At 40.8% G+C, this 20786-nt stretch overlaps 1 protein-coding gene across 4 annotated transcripts in view; it reads right to left on the reverse strand.

Annotated features, from left to right (window-relative positions):
• Positions 1-5430: 5430 nt before the first annotated feature.
• Positions 5431-20786, reverse strand: part of pcdh19 (protocadherin 19) — a 74423-nt gene continuing 59067 nt past the window's right edge. For all 4 annotated transcript variants that reach the window (XM_061787142.1, XM_061787140.1, XM_061787141.1 and 1 more), the window contains exon 5: positions 5431-7890. In XM_061787142.1, coding sequence (XP_061643126.1) covers positions 7331-7890 — 560 coding nt within the window. In that variant the 3' untranslated portion in view covers positions 5431-7330. The remainder of the gene's footprint in view (positions 7891-20786) is intronic.

The raw sequence follows: 20786 nt of genomic DNA on the forward strand, positions 1-20786 counted from the left end.
ATTTGGGTTTTAAATTAACGAGAACAGGAATCCCCAGCTATATGCATTGTCACTACATGCTTATTCTACCAATCACACATCACAAGTCAGTTTCCTTTGCCAATGTTCGTCTGTAGTTTGTTTGTTTTGTGTTTTTCTGTATTGCTTCCCTGTAGATTCCCCATGTTAGATCATTAAAATTTCCATAAAATTCACTACCTGCATTGTGTGTGTTTGGGTTCGCGGAAAGAAAGATTAAATAGCTTGATTTATAACGCTGTAATTTAAAATTACGCTAAACCGGAAGTATTCTTTTCTCCTAAATTAATTACATTTTTATTTAACCCGTATACGCTAAAGAGGCACAAACAATCACTAGTAAGACAGAGTATTGGAGTAAAAGTTTAAGACCCTCTCTCTATATTGTATACTGAGAACAGACCAAACGTTTAAAAAAAACGTTTGAATTTATGAATATTTTGGCATTGCTTGTGTAGCATTACGAGACTATTCCAAAATTTCATTCCACATCTACTCCATATACATCTACATCTTGCTCTTATTGTGAAAGGTAGCTGTCGGTTAGTCAGTAATAATTTGTTGAATGCTTTGAATATGATCATTGATGTGTTGTATTTTACAAGATCATTACATTTTTAGAATGTTGGTCTTTTTTTGACCATTTTTATCAATAAAATAGTCAGGATATGAGGACTTAGAAGATCCTTGCTTAATTAAGCTATTTAGTGTATCCCAAGTTCCTTTTGTATTGTTTTCTTTTTCTTGTCATTTATTCTTTACGATATAGCTTTTTTTCTAGTTCTAATAATGTCTGTAAATTTATTTCTGTATATCTTTATATTTAGGGTTGGGCATCGAGAACCGATTCAAATTGGGACTAACATTCCGGTTCTTCCGCAATCGTTCAAATTAAAACATTTCGATTCCCAGTTTTGATGTCTACCAAACCAGACCAGACTGTGATAGAAGAACACAGGACTGATTCAATGAGTGTGTGTGCGTGAGCACGCGCACAAAGATGTGCTTGTGCTTAACGGCAGCGGCGAACAAAAGTGTGTCTTAACTGTGTTAAAATAAATGATCAGTCACCTCAGTGATACACTTGGATTAGCCTACACCACACAGAACCTCAGTCAAGTCAATTGGGTGAGTGAAACAATCAAATACGTCTATGCCAACATTGAGGCAGTTAAAGGCTGAGGCAAGTTAAACGCTGGGTTGCACTCTTCCACTGATGGTTTGTAGCGTTATTTTAGTCTTCAAACCAACGTAAGACTTGATGACAGAAAACAATATATATATATATATATATATATATATAAATTACCATACTGGAAAGAAAGTAGAAACAGTTGCATTACAAGCTTAACATTGAGGCAAAACTTCACCAAAGGTCAAACGAACAACTTTACGTCACAATTAATTGGGACAAATTTCACAAAACGTTTCACAGTATCACAAACACTAACCTTGTGCCTCATCGGTTGGTAGGTAAAGGAAATCAACGATTTACAGAGCATTTAACTCCATTCGTTACACTTTTGATCCCTTCTTGTTTTGCTTTGTTTTTTACCAAACTTCAGAGGACGTTTATATACCTGACCCATTTGTCCGATATACACAGCATATAATTAAATTTTTTCTTTTTACATTTAGAATTTCCACTGTTAAACATTCCAGTATTCCCTCAATTGCCAATGTCATATTTGTTATGACATTGAATTTTATTGATCGGTGAGTATATAATGCAACCCCTCCCCGTTTTCTTTTCTCTATTCATACAGTATATTTTGATTCATCCAAAATCATGAATACCTTTATGAATATTGAACCAAGTTTCTGTGATTGCAATAATACTAAATGGGTGAGGTAAATTATGCAAATATTGTTTGATAGATTTGAAATTTGAGTATATGCTCCTACAGTTAAAATATATAATTGACAGTTTCCCTTCCAGTTTTACACTATTATTGAAATAATTACACTTTTTAACAACGGTAGAAAGAAAATTATCAGGGTTTATTTCTGTAGCAGCACCTAGGCTTTAATATTCACACCTACACATGGCAAATGCCTATTTCTCTCATTCACAACTCTCATAGCTCAAAAAGAGCAGTGACCACCTGTAACATTTCCTAACTAGAAAAAAACATCAGCTAACTCCTACCTAACAACTGAACAGAGACCTACGGTTAAATGCAGAAAGAAATTAAGCCTGGTAATGATAACAATGTATTGGTATTGAGTGGTTTAAGCAACCTAGGTATATATGAGCGTCACTATCTCACTGGAAGGAAGGTGATAAAGGTATTCTACTTTTAGTCCGTGCGCTGCTTTCAGTCAAGGACAGGTGGTAGGGATGGGGTGAAAAAAAACATTTTTGAGGCAGGGGGAGTACTGTATTTTTGTTGTTACGTTTCAACCAAGTACTATATGGTTCTTAAAGTTTCTAGCTTGTAAAAACAAACAAAAAAGGACAGTTAAAAACAAAAATTTTCAGGGTGGTTTTATTCACTTTAGGGTTAGGTGGTTAGTGTTAGAGTTAGGGTTACCCTAACCACTAAAAATGGGCTAGACATAGCACTGGGTTTATATTAGTTTGTTCTGTCTACTCGGGGGACTAGGCCCTCCAGCGGTAATTCATCTGTGTGTCCCAATGCTGCCTGCAACTTAGCTTGAAGAAACAAGATCCTCTTTATGGATTTAATGGCCACATTATGGCAAGAGGGCTTTCAGACCAGCTTTCATGTTGGCTCCACCAGAGGCTATATAGAGGCAATGGCAAATTCATTATAGAAATGAAGACAGCCTCTTATCAGACAGGGCAGATGCGCATTTCCTGTTGCTCATTCTCCTCCCTCATCCACTGACCAGCGCTGGAATCTTATCCTGAATAAGCTTGCCTGTTCCGTGTGTGGGTGAAAGGTGAAACCTGGATCATTTATTGAGTGGGAGCATTATAGAAAAGGTAGCAGACTCCTCCATCCTTCCACACAAAGTCAAGAAAAAAAGTTTACACGAGTCATTATTGACATCATACTGCTGACTGGGAAGGGGCGTCAGAGTGAATGTAACACAGGGCTCATCAGTGACTCTTGCCGTGTTGTTTTTTGGCACAGAAATTGCACCTTGTGACCCACTCTGGGAAATAAAAAGAACACTTCCCACCAGAAATAGACGCGAGCATGCAAGCACTCACCGCTCTTGTTGGAACTTTCCCCCAAAGGTCCGCTCAGGAAATAATGGGAAATGGCAACAGCGAGTGGTGTGAATATTAATGGCTAGCTGTGGAGCCGGCACCAACTCCAACTGTGAATTTCCATTTTATTATAACAAAGAGAATGGCCTATCTCGTGAAGCTTTCTTAGAAATGTGTTGCAGGCATCAAATTCAAAATGAGAGAATAGTTGCAAAAAACAATAATGTTCATCAGTTTGAACATTAAATATATTGTCTTTGTAGTGTATTCAATTGAATATACTGTAGGTTGAAAAGGATTTTCAAATCATTGTATTCTGTTTTTGTTTTACACAATGTCTCAACTTCATGAGAATTGGGGTTTGTACTTTCTGTTAACTTTATACAACTTGTAAACGAAGCTGTGGCAGCAAAAAGTAAACTGATTAGCTGTTGTCGTGCACATTTCTGCCATGTTTGATGGGGTAAATAAGATCACATCTGATTCCAGTAATTGACCTCAAAATGTTCACGATCAGTAATCGTGATCATACAGTTGTGTCAAAAATAAATTTCAGGCATCACTACAATTGTACATGACTGTGTCGAAATAATTTGAATTGCTTGGCTTGTAAGAAGAATTTCCGAAGAGCTGTTATGACAGTTGTCTGGCTGCTTATTATCTCTTAGCTACAATGAATTATTCTTAATGGGGGACCTAAACTGCGACTAGTTAACCCGTGCCTCTGATTCTTTGAAATGCTTCTGTGACTCAGCGTTTTTGACCCAAATTATAGACTCGCCAACTACACTAAACACAAAACATCTTGGGAAGTCAACGCTCCTGGATTTGGTTTTAACAAATGCAGAATTCCGCAGAAATAAAAAGCTACTGCTGTGTTTTGAAATGAAGCTTGCGATCACTGTGTTATTGCTTGTGGGATGTTTTTTTTTTTTAATGATCCGTATCTAAGTGACTGGACCAGGGTACATCTTATCCCAGATAATGAAACAGTTTTTGGGTATTTTAAATAATTATTTTGGGGCATTATAAGCAAACATGCTCCTCTCAGGAAATACAAGGTTAAAGGGACGTGATAATCTGTGGTTCTCAGAGCAACTGGTTGACATCATTCATGAAAGAGATCTTGCTTAGACAACTAGAAGAAAATCCAAACATAACACAGACTGGCAACATTTTAGGTACCTAAGAAACAAGTGTCTCTCAAATATGTAAAGCCAAAGCAGATTTTTATCTTAATGAAATTTGTGACAGCACATGGAACCCTTCAAAATTGGTCTAGTTTTTTTTATAAGGCTATTCTGTGTGACTTCCCTCCTTGTTTATGTTCCCTCTTGATTCTAAAAGTCACCAATAGAACAAATCTGCAATCTGATGGACAAATTGTGTTTGTCATTCTGCGGACAAGGACGGTCTTCGGTGAAATTGCATCTTTGTTTGCACCCTCATCGTGGTGTAAATTACAATGTCATCTTAAATTGGATTATTTGCCTGGTATAAAGCGGTTTAAAGTAAAAGTTAAGGAGCATTTGAGTACTGAATGCTTTTGTTTTCGCACCAAAGACTGATGATGATGACGATGATGATATATTGATGTAATTTGCATACTTTAACTCCTGCTGATTTGTTCTTCATGTGTATTTTACTTGAAACTATTGTGCTGCTGTCTTGGCCAGGACCCCTTTGTAAGAGATTCCAAATCTCAACGAAACTATTCCTGATTAAATAAAAATGATTCTCCAAAAGAAGATTGTAATTAAAGAGATAGCAGACACAAAGATTGAAGGCTAGTTCTTTTTTTGCAGGGACCACAAAGCTATATGATGTGAAGTAACACAACAAGTCATGTTGAATAGTTGTGTGTCTTTAGTTGTGAGTAAACTCCATGCCTATTGTAGGACCAGTGTTGTTGAGATACTTGAAACACAACACAAAGACACCAAGAATTTTCTTAATTGTCAAAGTGAGCTTCTTGATCTTCCTCACCCGTGGGTGCCTTTTATCACAGTTTGTATGTGATGCAGAGTCCATGTATTGCTCCTGTAACGATACAAAATTTTATTGTAAGCTTTTTCCAATATCAGGTTCCTTGATGTAATTCAAAGGTTTGCCAAGCCAAAATCCTCACTCAGTGGCTTGATGCTCAGAAATTGTCTCCTAATGAGCAAATTCACTTTTGGACTCCTTTGAACAACTTGTGTGTGCAGAAAAGATCAGGCAACAAGGCAGAGCACATTTAATAGTTTAATTATAAGCTGCTGTATACATTCAGTGATTATTCCGATGTTCATTTTGCCAGAAGCTAAGGTGAGACCAGCAAAACATTCAGTTACAAGATCTAGATTTTGTATTTTTTTTTTGTTTTTTGTATGCTTTCTGACCACTTTCATTCACACGAACCACATTGTACATAGTTTACTGCAAAGCAACATAAAACCACATTGCTAATGTGCCTTAGATGTTTGTCATGTCAGACACAATTCCGCCTTGCCTGCTGCTTGTAGAGGCCGGGGGGGTCCTGTTTATAACACTCTGATCTAAACTTTGTGTCAATCAACAGATGTCTGACAAAAATGCTGGGTAAACTGAAACCCTCGGTGGAACCATTGAAAATACAAAACCTTAGAACCCCAATTATCAGCTTTCCTTTACGTTTTTTTTAAATTATGCATTTATTTTTTGCTATCTCACTCTAATGTTCATTGAACGGACACACTAACGTTGGTGCTGAAATCTCTTCTTCTTCTTTTTTTTTTTTTTTTTTTTTTTTTTAACATTTCCAGTAGCTCACACAGAAACTTTATAGCACAAGAAATGACCAATAAGAAACTCTTTACAACAAGGTAGACTGCAAGTCAACAGTTACCAGGGGTAGCACAGTAAAAGAAAAATAATAATCCAAGTTCATTTTGAAAAATAAAAACAAAAAACAGGTTCCATATAAAAGCAAAAGACAAAACAATGAACAAAAGCAAGTTAATTTCAAGTATAACTTACTCATAGAATAACTACACAGCATTAAATATTCTCATTATACATTTTTAAATTATCTATAAAATATATTTTGGCATGTTTTTTTCCATTTTTGTGTTTGTGTTACAAACGCTACTGTAGCTTCAGTTGAACACCAATGTTTATGTTCATTTGTATTTTTTTAATCTGTTGAAACAAAACATTAAAGGGATTGTCACATAACAACAGGTTAATAAAAAATGATAATAGTAAACTCTATACAGAGTTCCACATAGCAAGACAAGAGTGACGATCCCTTCTATCCTAGCCCCATAGTCAAAATTCAGAAAAAAGGTACAAGACTCCATGGAGCATAGGGTCCTAACTTGTGCTCCACTGGCTACAATCAAGGTTGAGCATTGCAGACACAACATCATACACCCGGGCGAGAACACATGGCTCCATCTGTCCCGCTTCCAGTTTTTATTTTTTCAGAGAGGCTCAGGCAGATAGCAACAGTTCATTTAGCTCTGTCTGTGACAGAGTATAAATACTGTAAAGAGCTCACAGGCTATTAGTGGGGTTGGGTGCAAACGAGACGCCTAGGTCACCATTTTATGTCTCCCCGAATCCAGGAGTAGATTTTGAGATGAATTCTGTGTGTCGTGTTTATTACACTGACAGCTCATTTTACGAAGGAAAAAACAGCAGATTTTCGCAGCTTGAAACAAACTGTGAAAACCAAAGAAGGCAAATATTGTATTGTGATACAAAAAGTCATCGAAAAAGCATAACTGTACTCGGGTGTCGGCACCTCTGGTGTCCAATATGTCCCGCTTTGGCGTGAGAGCTGGAGCGCTCCGCTAGCCATGTCCGTGCAGTCAACAGTAACCTGCCTGTAAGCTCACTGCACATAGAAAAAAAAATAAAAATAATAAGAAAGCAAACAAGGAGAAAGTACTGCGACTACAACAAAGCCACATCCACTACCTTGGCATGAGCACACAATTAGCTGCAGCACACGCTTGAATATTGCATACTGCAAATGAGTGTGCCTGGTCTCGTCCAATGGCCGGACTCTTCTTGTGTGTACGTACAGCTTTTGCAGGATATATATATTTATATATGGTACGTGAGTTTTACGTTGCATGAGCTGTAAGCGTGTGGCAGAGAAGCTTGCTAAAGCACAATGTCCTTCAAGCGCTTGCTGCTGGGGGATTCCTTGTCACGGCCGTCGTGCAGAAGCGTGTTGAACTCCCGCACCGACGGCTCACTGTCTTTGCCCTCCGGTTGCCGTAGCAGACTGTGGTTGGCGATGCGCTCTGCGTCACGGCATTTCAGTGTGTTGTAGGCAGACGAGGGCTTGGACATGGGGCTTTTCAGGTGCACGGGCGAAGTGATGGGGCTGGCCGCCTCTCGCCCATTGCCGGCTTCGCGCACGGCGCCACCATTGGCCTTGGGGCTGCACACCTGAGACTCGTGAGTCCGCTTCGCTTTTACGTCGCCCCGCTCCACATCCTCGGGCCCGTCCTTGCCAAAAGTGGCAAAAGTCCTCTTAGTGGTGCCGTCTTCATAGTGGGGAACGTCCACTGTGGTGGCCTCGATTGACAAAGCGATGACATTGCGGGCATGCTCGGGCGACTTGACGCGTGCCGGCAGGGGGACGCGAGGCATCCAACAGCGGTCGGAGTGTCCAAGGATGCGGCACTCGTCTTGGCAGTGGAAGCCTTCAGCGGGCTCTCCAGTTGGAAAAACACAGGAAAATAGACTGTTAGAATTTAACAACGCAATGAACATTGTACAGCACCAAACTATATGACACCGTAAATGTTGTCCACTCAACATCCATTGCATTCTGGTCATCCTGGAAGGGGGATCCCCCAACACCCCCCACCCCCATTTGGTTTCTGTTTTCCACAATAGGGTTTTGAGTTTCTCCTTGCCCGATTGGGAGGGGGCGGGATGTCGTCAATCATTGCCAACTGTGGGCCTGTGAAGTCCTTTGAGACTCTTTTGTGATTAAGGGCTATACAAATAAACTTCACTTCACTTTAAATTGTAAATGCCTTATGTCAACAAGAAATCACTGAAAAACACAATGCTGCAATTTACTGGGAAATGATACAAAAAATAGATTCATATTAAGATATTATGTTGTGTTTGCAGGTAAAATGAACAGTCTTTACTATAGAGCAGAGGTGTCAAACGTATGGCACGCAGGCCTGAACCGGCCCGTCAGGGGGTCCAATGCTCCCCACAGGCATTGTTCTGCCATCAGGCAAGTTTTAGTTCATTTGTACATATAGACTCTTATTTTGAAACCCATGCTTTTATTTTGACACAAGCACCGTAGAACTGGAAGTGCTGTGAGTCGCGTGATGTGACATGCACGAAGCTGAGAGAGAGGGAAAAGATTGGCGTGGCGGTGCATGTCTCAAATCCATATGCCGTAAGAGAGTGAGTGAAGCAGTGCCTATAAACTGTATATGTTTCATATGGAGTATTGTTTAATTAATTTCATGTGCAAATGTGCACATGTGCAGACTGTGCAGTTAAAAACGAGTTTGGGAAGTTTATTGGGAAATGGGTTTGTTAAAGCCAAGATAAAAAAAAAAGGTTGGCTTTACGTCAGACAAGCAAACCATCCGAGTGGCGGAGACCCCTGATAGGGAAAAGCTGAAAGTCACTGCTTTAGTGAAATGTAGCTACAAGCTAGTTTGATGCATGCTAATAGTTGGAGAGGGGTTGCTAATTGTTTGTGCAAACTAATGCTAACCTCATATCGACTCATTGTTTGTGTTTTCAGCTTTTTATGGCAACCTACTGGGTTTACTTTAAATGAGTTTGACACTCCTGCTCTATAGCATGCAAACACATCCATCCATCCATTTTCTGAGCCGCTTCTCCTCACTAAGGTCGCGGGCGTGCTTGAGCCTATCCCAGCTGTCATCGGGCAGGAGGCAGGGTACACCCTGAACTGGTTGCCAGCCAATCGCAGGGCACATACAAACAAACAACTATTCGCGCTCACATTCACACCTACGGGCAATTTAGAGTTGTCAATTAACCTACCATGCATGTTTTTGGGATGTGGGAGGAAACTGGCGTGCCCGGAGAAAACTCACGCAGGTACGGGGAGAACATGCAAACTCCACACAGGTGGGGCCGGGGATTGAACCCCAGTCCTCAGAACTGTGAGGCAGATGCTCTATTATTATAGCATATTATTATAGTGCGCCAAATTCTTGTCAGAAAGAACCCATGCGAACTTCAAGCCTCAATGTTGGAATCTGATGAGGGCTGCAGCAACTGCTGATTAATGACTATATTGTTAATAAAAACTCTGTTAACATGTTTTATGTAATTATATATATATTTGGGGGGTGGGGGGGGTGACAACTCTCGATCGTCAGAGGCGACTTGAAGCAGTGCGATCAGATATTTCACAAAAAGACACCAGACAGGTTCCGGTGTTGTCACCCCGGTTCCTACCTCTCGCTGCGTCTGTCATCTGGCACCGACTCATAAATGTGTAATGATGTTTTACACTGTAGTGAATATGAGATTTGTCTGCAGTCTATAGATGCACTTTCTCTCTCTCTTTATCTTCAAAAAGGGGAGGACTTTCAGAACAGCTCTTTACAACAAAGGTGTCATGCTCTCCTGACATCTGCACACTAAATTACCTCATAGGATTGAGTACAAAATGTTGGCCACAGCATGCCTTTTAAAGATGATTGAGCCATAGTGTATAATTGATGATAATATGTCTTCTCCAGTGGGCTGTGGTGGACCGTCGTGCCACACAGATATGCGCTGACACATTTTGGAGCTCCACTCTTCTCATTGAGCATAAGTCAACCTCCATTTCAAGAGGCCCAAGGTGACAAGACAGGATCTCAGAGGGGTGGTTGTTTGCCATCGACCCAAATGCATCCACTTACATCTGGCAATTGCAACCTGACAGATCACCTAATTAAAATCATTAATGATCTGTTTTTCTTCCTTCGTTCCTTGCACCTCAGCGGAGGCTCTGGGGATCGATAGCTGAAGACTGCAGATGTGGCTGTGACAGTTTACTAGAGACTTCCCTCTTACAATACCGTTCAATCAAATTGACAATGTGGGAATGCCCAAACAAATCCTGATATCAGGAGAAATGTACCTTGCGGCGTAATCAAGTTACCCGCAAGACTGGCACCAAGAAAACAGCTCACGAGTGACCATTGTCCAAAGGATGACATACGTAGATGCGGTCATCTTGATATCAGCAATAAAAAAAGAATTTTAAAAGTACAATACCATTGTCACTATAACCAGAAAAAAAACATGTCAGAATGAAAAAATTAAATCTATTTTTCACAACTTCCACTCTTACATTTGCATGAATGCTGATTGGAGTTGCTGCACTGGTGGCAATCAAGCAGACTAAGGGGACAAAATGGTATTTGTATATCGAGATGAGGGATCCAATCAGACCATAAAACGTAATCACAGCCAACAGTCTCTCGAGTGTTACTCGAGCTACAATAGCGGTTGATTCCTGAAACCTTCATCAAGCAGCGTCTTTAATTGGCTACCTGACGAAAAAGGGTGCCGTAACCCTTGGAGGAGGGTATTTTGGATGTTTAGGACTTTGTCTATGGGTCTGACCAGACACCTAGAAGGTTGGTGTTAAAGGGTAAAGCAAGTCGTAAACTAAAGTAGACCAATCCCCTGGCAATGTAAACTGGTTGTTGTTAAGATGTTCAGACAGGGCTGGTATGGCATGTGAAAAATGTATGAAATGAACCGGACAGTTGTTTTCATCAACGCAACGCTCTTGATGACGTGTGGGTTGGATTCAGCAGAACCTGGAATGCCTATTAAACTAAAAGCCATCTCCAGCGTAATTTTGGGTGTTGCTGCTATGGGGAATGGGGATCTGGACTACCATCCCCTCTCTGCTGCCTTTTTGAGCTCAAACAAAACATAGGGAGTTATTTGGAATGAATGGATGTGACATGCTGACACAGCTAGATAATGTCATTTGCAACAAAAGTCCAAGTCATTCATACCGGCTGTATTGGGAATATTTGTTGAGTCTTTTCTCCAACCTCTGACATTACCGTCACCTGGTTCATTCTTTTACCAAATTCAGGGTATGCCTTTAATGATACGAGATGTCTTTACAGAAAGTCTCATGTGACAGGGTTGACAAAGTAAATCTCTCAATTTATAAAAGATAACAAAGCTTCTTGGTAATTAATGCTGCTTCCGCCGACTATTTCTGCTTTTTTTTTTCCTATAGCCTGAAGCAATTTCAAAAGCATGAAAAGCCCTTGAGGTATAAAGAGAAACACACAAGTTGTATGCTCCCTATTTAGCAGTGCATGCATTTCCGGTGAATGTTTTCTTTTTTTTCACTCCCTCCCAGTCCCTTTGGGGTCTATGGGAGAGCAACCGGGGTTGTAAAAGTCATTGTTGTGAAAGTGCCATTAACTCCCACACATCCTGCCTTAGCGTGGAGCTTCATAAAAACGCAGATGTTGCTCTAAAGAGCTGCAACAAATTGGGGAGTCAGAATTTAAATCAAGAAGTGACCTCCGACAAAGCACAATCTTCTCCTATTCTCACCCCAAAAAATGCGCTCTTCAGAGATGAATTGCGGGCTTCATAGAACCACGCTCAAATTTGTGAGCATCTAGTGCAGAAGCAAAAACGGTGGAGGCACCTCCTATGATTTTTTTTAGAAATAAGCTGGCCCATCAAATTTAAGATAAGACTTAAAATAGGCCACAATATAGAGGATTGAAAACTACAATAATTACACAGTGAACTCCGATCATAGGAGTGGGATTCTTGTCAGTTAATACTCAAACACTCTTAATGTGAGTGCAGGTAGTAGGACACGGATTTAAAGTCAGGTAAGGCATCAAACTTTCAAACAGAAGAAATAGCATTCATCCAATTTATTTTAGTAGACTTTGGATGAAAGGCTGACTTGACATCAGTGTTGCCAACTCCTCAGAAAGGAAAGTAGCTATTGGCTGTCCTGAAAGTTGCTTGAAGTCGCCGGATGATGTCATAGCCTCATTTGCACAGTTGGTTGGAATGCGCGCTGTTGGACAGAGGAATAACGTCGTGGGAGAGATAAAAAGTGAGTTCAAAAACGCTTAGTATGACAAAAACTGCAAATGAACTTTCTTCTGTTAATTCTTAGTTTTCTTCAAATTTAAATCAATTTAGCTCTGCATTGTTAAATGTTAGAGTATCAAAAAACTGGAGGTTTGTGACATTCATGAACAAACCAAATCTTTTGACTCGCTCATTAATATGAACAATGGGATTGGGACCGAGGCGCCGCTGTGAGACATTTTTTTTTGTTTGTTTTGTTTTTAATCATTGTGTGTTGACTGCAGTGCAAGCTACTGTGAACCTGAGCACCTGCAATTGCTTTGCGATGGTGTAGGGGCTCATCGGCAGCATCCGCTGCTCGTTGAGGGCATCAACTGGAGACAGATACAGGGTTCGTGCTTTCATGTCTCCAAAACATTAAAAAAAAAAGTAGGCTATATTTGTTGCTAGTCACTTTTGAGAGAAAAAAGTCTCTAAGAGGAGTTGGAAAGTCCTAGATTTAGCAAGAAAGTCGCCATGTTGGGAACAATGGACTGGTTTTTAGTCAATCATAGGGAACATCGAGGGAGACAACCATTCAAACATAGAGTCAAGCCATCACTGAGTAGAAACTAAATCAGAATCAGAATCAGCAATAAACCCATGCTGTCTTCACTGAAGCCAGGCGAATGAACCACTACAGCCTCAGTGACACCCTAACAAATACCTCAATGCCAATTGTAATGTTATTTTTGTCCAAGTTTAACTGTTTATGGTCGCATAAAAGAGCAAAACCCGAACATGCCATACTATTTCTTCCTCATAGTTAGTCACCATTCTCATTAAATTCTGAGCCTCCCGCCATCTGATGAAGACATCTTAACTTCCTGGCACAGAGATTTGAGGAATTCCTCAGCCCTGACAAGCTCATCACTAAATTTGCCGTCGCCTCGTGTGCTGCACAAAATGATCCCCTCTTGTCATACAACTGGAGGTAATGTTTGTGTGTGGCTAATGGAGGGAAGATGAGAAAAAAAAAATCAAAAGACTAAAAATCCCAGGTGACGGGAATAGGAGAGGGTGCGTTCACTGTCAGGACAAGCTTGTGAAAGAAACTACCAGAGCTCTTGTAAGTTATTTTGCAACCACTTCAGCAAACAGACTAGAAGATCTTAAACAGTCATGTTAGCCTATCACATACGCCAAAGAGACGGGTGGTGATTGTCAAGGTGAAGTTAAGTTGCTTCAACTTTATTTTAAAAAGAATTCACAAGGCAATTGGGTGATGCAGAGTGACACATTTAGTCAGTCTGCTATCACAGCATGATGAACCCAAAAGAGAACCTGAAACAGCACTGTGGTGTGATAAATCATTTTATGGGGAGAATAGCTGCCACTTTGGGCTCAAAACTACCTTTTTGTATTCTCCACTTTGCACTGACACTTTTGTTGTTGGTGCAGCGAGTGCCCGCATTGTGCTTGTCATATGAAAATAGACGCTCTGCAGCTGACAGGAAGACATGTTGATGCCACTGTGATGTTGGTGCTACGAAAGGGAATAATTAAGAGCAATTTACACCTTGATATGTTATAGGTGCGGCTAGAATTCAACCGACACTTTGCTTTGATACGCCACTTTTCTCTTCCGTTGTGACGGCTTTTCAAATGAAACCCTATCAAATGAATCTGCTTCGACAAATCTATCGTACTGTTTGAAAGGACAATTATTCGACAGAGAGAACAAAAAGCTACTCTGTCAACAAGTAATGGCAAATCAGCTGCATTTAAATAGCACTTTTTGACAACAACTGAATGTGTTCGAGGCAGCCAGCCAAGATTTCTTCAACCGAAAAGCTAAGTGATTTGGTCACATTGATCGTGGTTTCCTGTCTTCAGTCTACTGACCACAATTCTCACCTTTCCATCTGTAAACCTTCGGATATTTGTCTATGCTACGGCTAGTTTGATTTTGATACCAAAAACAAGTTCGCTGATGTTAACAACCATTTTGGTCCATGTTCCTGGTCACTCGTCCACATCCAGCTTTCAAACCACTGTCCTTAAACTCAAGAGACGATTGTGTCCTTTAGAATGACAGCTGAAACAAGTTGGCCGACACTGCTAATTTTAATGATCAGTTAGATTTGGTTGTAATCACCCTGACCGATATCGGTTTTCAACTGAGACTCTCAGCAATGATGTAATGATTCAATTCAAATTATACCCAACAGACGATGGCCACAGCAGTTGAAGTCAAAGGGCAAAAGGTCTTGTTATTCCTATATATCCAAACTGTGATGCACCTCATTAAAAGTGTAATGGCAGACTGGTAAAACCATTACATGTTTGAAACACAATGAAAACTTGAATATTTAAATATTTAAAGATTGTTCGCATTAACTTGATGAAATCTCTCAAGCTACCAAGACAGGGTGTTTTATTGTGTCATTTGCATTTGCGCTCGTGAGGGGTAAACCAGCTCTATTGGGATGCGGAAGGGGTGTGTGGCTTTAAAAGTTTGAGAAAGGTACATTTATTGAGACACAATACTTGATCACGATGCTTGTATTCAGTACCTTATCTTTTCATTATTAGACAGTTTGCAATTTCAAACAAAATTTCCTCGCAAATCTGTGAATGCACTAGCACTTACTTCACCCTGTTGTCTCGTGACTGGAGATTGTGTAGAATCCCTAAATCTTTTCAAAGAGAGTGTCTTGCAGTACTCTTGGTTGTTATGAGTACAACCTGGCAGCCGAAACTCATTGCCATGTCTGCATGAAAGTGGTAAAATTTGCTGCGTGATAGCATCCACTCACTGGTCTCATCATGGCGGTGCATTGTATCTTTGACAGTGAAATGGCTGTTTTGTAATTGCACTCCGTATTAATTTTCCATTCTGGCGGCCACACAGCAAAGATTGATTAAATTCAAATTGTTACTACAGGGCCTTGATGAAGCTGTTGCCACAGAAGCGGATAGAAGGGGGAGAACAATTCAGGGGGAAAAATGACACCAGCAATGCAGAGGCAGGAGAGACTGATATTCAGTTTTGGGAGTCTAGTAAGTTCACATGTGGTCATCTAGTCAGTTCTAACCACAGAAGTGGACGGGAGCTCCGGCCAGCTGAGTCTTGGACAAGCAGCCTCATCTACCACTTACCCGGGAGAGTCTGAGCCTTGCAGTCAACCTCGCGAGCCAATTCAGTGTGTGTCCCATAAATCAGTCCGCAGGCTCGGCTCCAACGGGAGCGGCAAGATGGAATGTGATGGTCTTGTTTTTACAAACAGTAGAGGGGCACCCTTAGTGCGCCGGGCAAACCATCATTCTCCGCACAGCACTGAGTCCTCTCCTTCCCGCAGCATCTGTTTCATTCATATGAACCTAAATCACCACCACCTCTAGAACACCCCCTAGAAAGCCCACTTCCCTTGCAGCTACCCCCCAAAGCCCATCCTTCATACATCTCCTCCTCTTGTCCTCCCCTTTCATCTCATCAGAGCTGCTGTCTGACGAACATTGCTGTAATTACACCTATCCCTCAAACAAATTTCTTCTAATTTCTGCAATGAAAATGAAGAAATCTGCCAGTCAAATGTTAATTGTGAAAGAAACTGGTCTTGTTAGCTCCTAGATACATGCAGCGAAGTCAGGGGTTCACACGGTTCTCGATTTGCACGTTAGCACCATTCAATTTATGAAGAACGGCTGCAACGTTGAATCCATCACGCGGCGGAATGTCTGACAGCTTGTCACTTGCCGCACGCATGGCTGTGCCCTCCCCAGGGCTATTAAAATATGTCACTTCAACTTAATTCTAGTATCTAATGTATATGCTATTCTATAGCTGCATTTGCCCAATTGTTTAAAAAGGGTCAAACCGTACTCCAGGTTTTGACCTTGGCCTCCGGCGATCCCGAGCCAGCAGGTTTTGATGTAAGGAATGAATTACCTAACCCGTGTTAACAAACAATGAACTTGCCTCTAAATTGGTACAAACAGCAGCTGTTTAACAGCGACAGGTGGGTGGAACGATCGCCTAACAATGGGCGTGCTGTTAATAAATCATTATATCATTGTTAGGTTCAAAGGCAGGACTGTTGGCTATTGAACTGCTGTGTGAAGTACAAATAAACCAGTTTTTGCAATGATACGTGGGTGGGTGCTTTCCAATGTCCCAGCAATGATGGGATTCTTCCACATTATTGTACCTAGTGAAAACCATCAGTCGCACAGGCCAGGAGTAGCTTTTCCTTTTTTTTTTTTTGTGACAATTAAAAAAGGTACAGCTACATAAATAGCAAAATAATGGTGTAAGTATTAGAATTTCCCAAAATGAAGTGTTAATTAGACTTGAAAATGACACATCCTTCACTGTTCAAATGTCTTAAAAATGCAACACTGTTGTCCAATTGTGTCAAAATAGCTAAGAAAAGAAAAAAAGAAGTTAAGCCAATACAAAGGGTCCTCAGTTTACAACGGTCCAAGGTTACAAGTGCGCACTGAACTGGTTTGTATTGGAAGTGTGTTTTAAGAATACGTCGTCAAGCGTCACTCATTTATGGCCGTACTGTTTTTCATCAGCTTGTCTTCATGAGGCTGAGCAGGAGCCTATCCCAGCTGAGAGGCGTGATATAGGGCACATATAGTCAAACAACCACTGACAACAATGAACAATTTAGAGTCTTGAAGTAAACCAGAGAATCATGAGAAAACGAACACAAGCACTTGGAGAACATGCAAATAGGAAGACGATAGCCCAGATTCAAACCCAGAAACTCAAAACTGTTAGGCAGACGTGCTAACTACTAGTCCAACCTGCTGAAAAGAAAGCCAAAATAATTGAGTCAGAGTATGTAAAGTGATGCAATCAAAGTTCAAATTAAAACTACAATATACAGTTTATTTGACCCTGGAATGAAACATAGCCTAAGCGGAGATGTCGCAGAGACTGCTGAGGCTGATCAGTCTCGGAGACATATAAAAAGTTGCCATCAGGTCGCCAGTAGGCTCCAGGCCAGTGAGATAGGGTTCTTTCCAACGTTTGCAATACCGTATGCTGTTTGGTGTTCACTACTGTAACACAACAAATTTCACCTTTGCCAACTGTCCGCTTCCGCAACTTTCCAAATTGCCTTCCTTATGGTAAGCTTCAAAATTAACCTGTGTCCTTGCTCTCCTGATCCATGTGGAAAATACGACGCCCTCACCAAAAATCCACACAGCAGGCGTTTGGTATCCCACCTGCGCACCTGCCAACCCTGCCATGACAGCAGAGCGGACCGCCCGCCTCCGCATATGTGATTGACTCATTATAACTCTGCACAGCTTTTAGCAGAGGACATCTTTAAATATAACCAAAACGAATGCACCAATTAGGTGTTTAAGCCTGACCGAGCTCACAAGCTAATTTCCTCCTAAACCCCTGAGTCTGGGGGGGAAACCTAAAGGAGGGGCAGAAGCAGACTTTTAAATTACATCAGTGGTCGGTGTTGGGATAGAGATGAAAGCCATAGGGGGGTGGGTAAATGGATTTTGATCACCTGTGAAAATATGCGCTTCGCATAATGCACTAACCACAAATCCAAAGTGCTGCCTAGCATGACAAACAGTAATTGTGAAAATACTGAAGCAACTCATGCAAGGAATTTTGTCATGAGACTAAAGTATGTTTTGATTCTGTAAAAGTGTTTACATTGTTTGTTTTTTGGTGTTGAAATGTGAGCTAAACCATGTCATTTGAGAGTAAAATAAAATGATTAAGCTTCAGCTGATACCTTTTCCATTGGCTCAACCCGATTATAGATGGAATGTATTTTGTTAAAGGTGAAATGCTGAACAAAATAAACTTCTACTTCTAGTACAAAAGCATTGGAATAAATCACTGCAATTCTACTGTACGCACGTAATAAGTTAGATACTGTATGTTAGTGATGGTTTTCAGTAAACAAACCCAAACCAAGTAATGTTGCACACATGGGTTTGTGCTATAAAGGTGTGGTGTAATTGAAATCATTTGAAATCATCATTTACTATATCCCATGATCACACAAAAGGGGAACATGTCTATTTTCTTTCCTTTCTTGATTATTTCGCTGCTTTGTAGTGCTGCTTTATTTTGACATGTGGAACAAATACAAAACCTCCGCGCTACTACTATATGTGTCTGGACTTCACACCAGGACAGCATAGCAAAAATCCAAACGCTCTCTCTCGCTCTCTCTGCTTCCGACTTGCCTCAAAAAAGCAGCCTTACATAATTAATACAATGTGCCTTCTCATTCAGTCACATTCACTTTGTGTCAGGCAGGACTATGTGTTTAATATTCCATTTTATCTTGTCACTGAGCCCCGGTGAGGTACCCACGCTCTCATTTCCCCCTTTACCTTCCGCTTTTTCTTTCCTCCCCCTTCCCTTGAAAAGTCTCTTCGAGGTAATTTTAACAACCTCTCGAAATAGGACATTGTAATACGGTGAGTGACGGTATGAAGTATGAGGGGCAGCTTGAGCTCCATGAGCAGAAAAGCACACAATGAGATGGAGTGCTTCACATTGAATTAGCCATCAGTGCTCAAAAAGACACATCCCTCTGTTTTCTCAAGGAACCAGAGACTGTCAATACATGCTCGCTCATGTGCAATTTGGACATTTAACTGCACTACCTGCATTGTTCCTGTGGTTGATATCGTGCTGTGTTCTTGGATCAATAAACCATTTTCACACATGCTGAAAATTCTGTTCCAGGTTCAAACTGTACAGGCATTTTTTTCAGTAAATCATGAACAAAATACTGTAGTCAACTTCAACAACAGAATAGTGCGAAGGTAAATCAAAATGATTTCATGTCAAGTGTAAAAAGAGGCCCACTAGTTTTTGTCAAGTTACATTTTAACATTCATAACTGCCATACAAGTGTAAAAGTCAGTTAAACGTTACTATGAAAACAAAGACAAACAGTTTTAGCTTTGCATCATGCATCACTTTTTTCAGCAAACAAACTTTATTTGGGGTTAATCAGAGGTACTTGAAATAGTGGTAGGTGTGTGCTGACTGCCATGTAACGTACGTTTGAATGTGATTGGTTAATTTTGAACACAGCCACATCCCCAGTTACAAGTTACTGCTGTTTATTTTTACTTCACTTCTCAAAAAGATTTTATTTTTTCAACTGAGTTGTGCAGGTTATAGGTTAGATTAATGGTGGAAACAGCTTTGAAATTATTTATCTCAGTGTAATTTTTTCAAATCTCAAAAATTTGGCATTTGTGTAGACTTTATATCAACTGTATAGTCTTTTCATTCTTTTGAAAAGTGTTCCAAAAAACACAATAAGCCAAAGCAACAGCAAAACCCATGACCTTAATTAATAATTTGACGCTCACTAAACTCTGCTCTAGTGATGCCTTCCTTGTATGATGGTGATGAACACTGGTCCACGTCTGAATCGCACACTTCAACTGTGTACTGTAAATCCAGTTAAAATTGGACTTTCTGAATAATCCACTTTTTTCTAATGACATGTAAACATACTGTCTTTGCTCTTAATCAAACAAGCAAACATACACCTAGGACACAGAATGCAGAAGCTTTTTTGGCTACAAGGTGCGGTATTTCCTCATCAAAAAGGCTATCCTGCCTGTCAAACAGCAATAGACGTGCTGATCTCTTTCCAGCTCCACATTATTCACCACAGCGAGAGCTGCTCCACAATACTACTTAATATGAGTCAGAATCAATAGGCTTAGCATTACCACCTGCCATCCAGTGCTGCACTTTTAACAGTGTCCAAGTCCGCGAAAAGATCTGAACATGTGCACGGGTGGGAAAGGGGGTGGCAGCCAGTAGGAGACTGGTCAACGGAAGGGCCGTCTAATAGGCACATCTTTTTTAATTTGTGTTACATACATAAGGATGATGGCAGGGGTCTGACACAGTGGAAGTAATTTGATTTCCCTGCATGCGCCAACTCATGATAACATGCTGTGCTCTGACACGTAAACGAGTGGCGATGGGGAATGGGTGGGCAAGAAGTGTGTGTGTGTGTGTGGGGGGTCAAGGTGCAGCAGAGTGGAAGTGGCAGGTGTCAAAGATCCAATTCCTGCCATCGGCTTCTCCGCTTCCTTCTCTCGGAAGACGGCGGCCGAGCAGCGATCTTCCCCCTGTGGTAAAGTCACACGAGGCTTTCCGTGGACTTTTAAATGCAACATGGCTGAAACTATGTGGAGAAATTAAGAAGTCGTGCCTACTTTATTTATTTTGTGATGCTAATGTGAGCCGAGTAGGTGCACACAACACACAAAAGCCCACCCCTGCCCCTGTGGTGCAGTTCTGAGACGAAGGGGGTAACGCAGAGCTGTGTGTCTGTCCTCTTCATGCATTTAACGAATGCATTAACGAATCTTCGTGCATTCATGCCTCGCCTTTAACGAGCGCGGCATGAGAAGAGGCACATCAGAGACTTGCCTGTCTGCCATTTAACTTAACAGCCGACCTCTCCCATTACCTTTTATCCTTCCCTTTAAGAGGCAGGGGACACAG

Source organism: Phyllopteryx taeniolatus, chromosome 10 (genome assembly GCF_024500385.1).
Source record: "Phyllopteryx taeniolatus isolate TA_2022b chromosome 10, UOR_Ptae_1.2, whole genome shotgun sequence".
Classification (NCBI taxonomy): domain Eukaryota; kingdom Metazoa; phylum Chordata; class Actinopteri; order Syngnathiformes; family Syngnathidae; genus Phyllopteryx; species Phyllopteryx taeniolatus.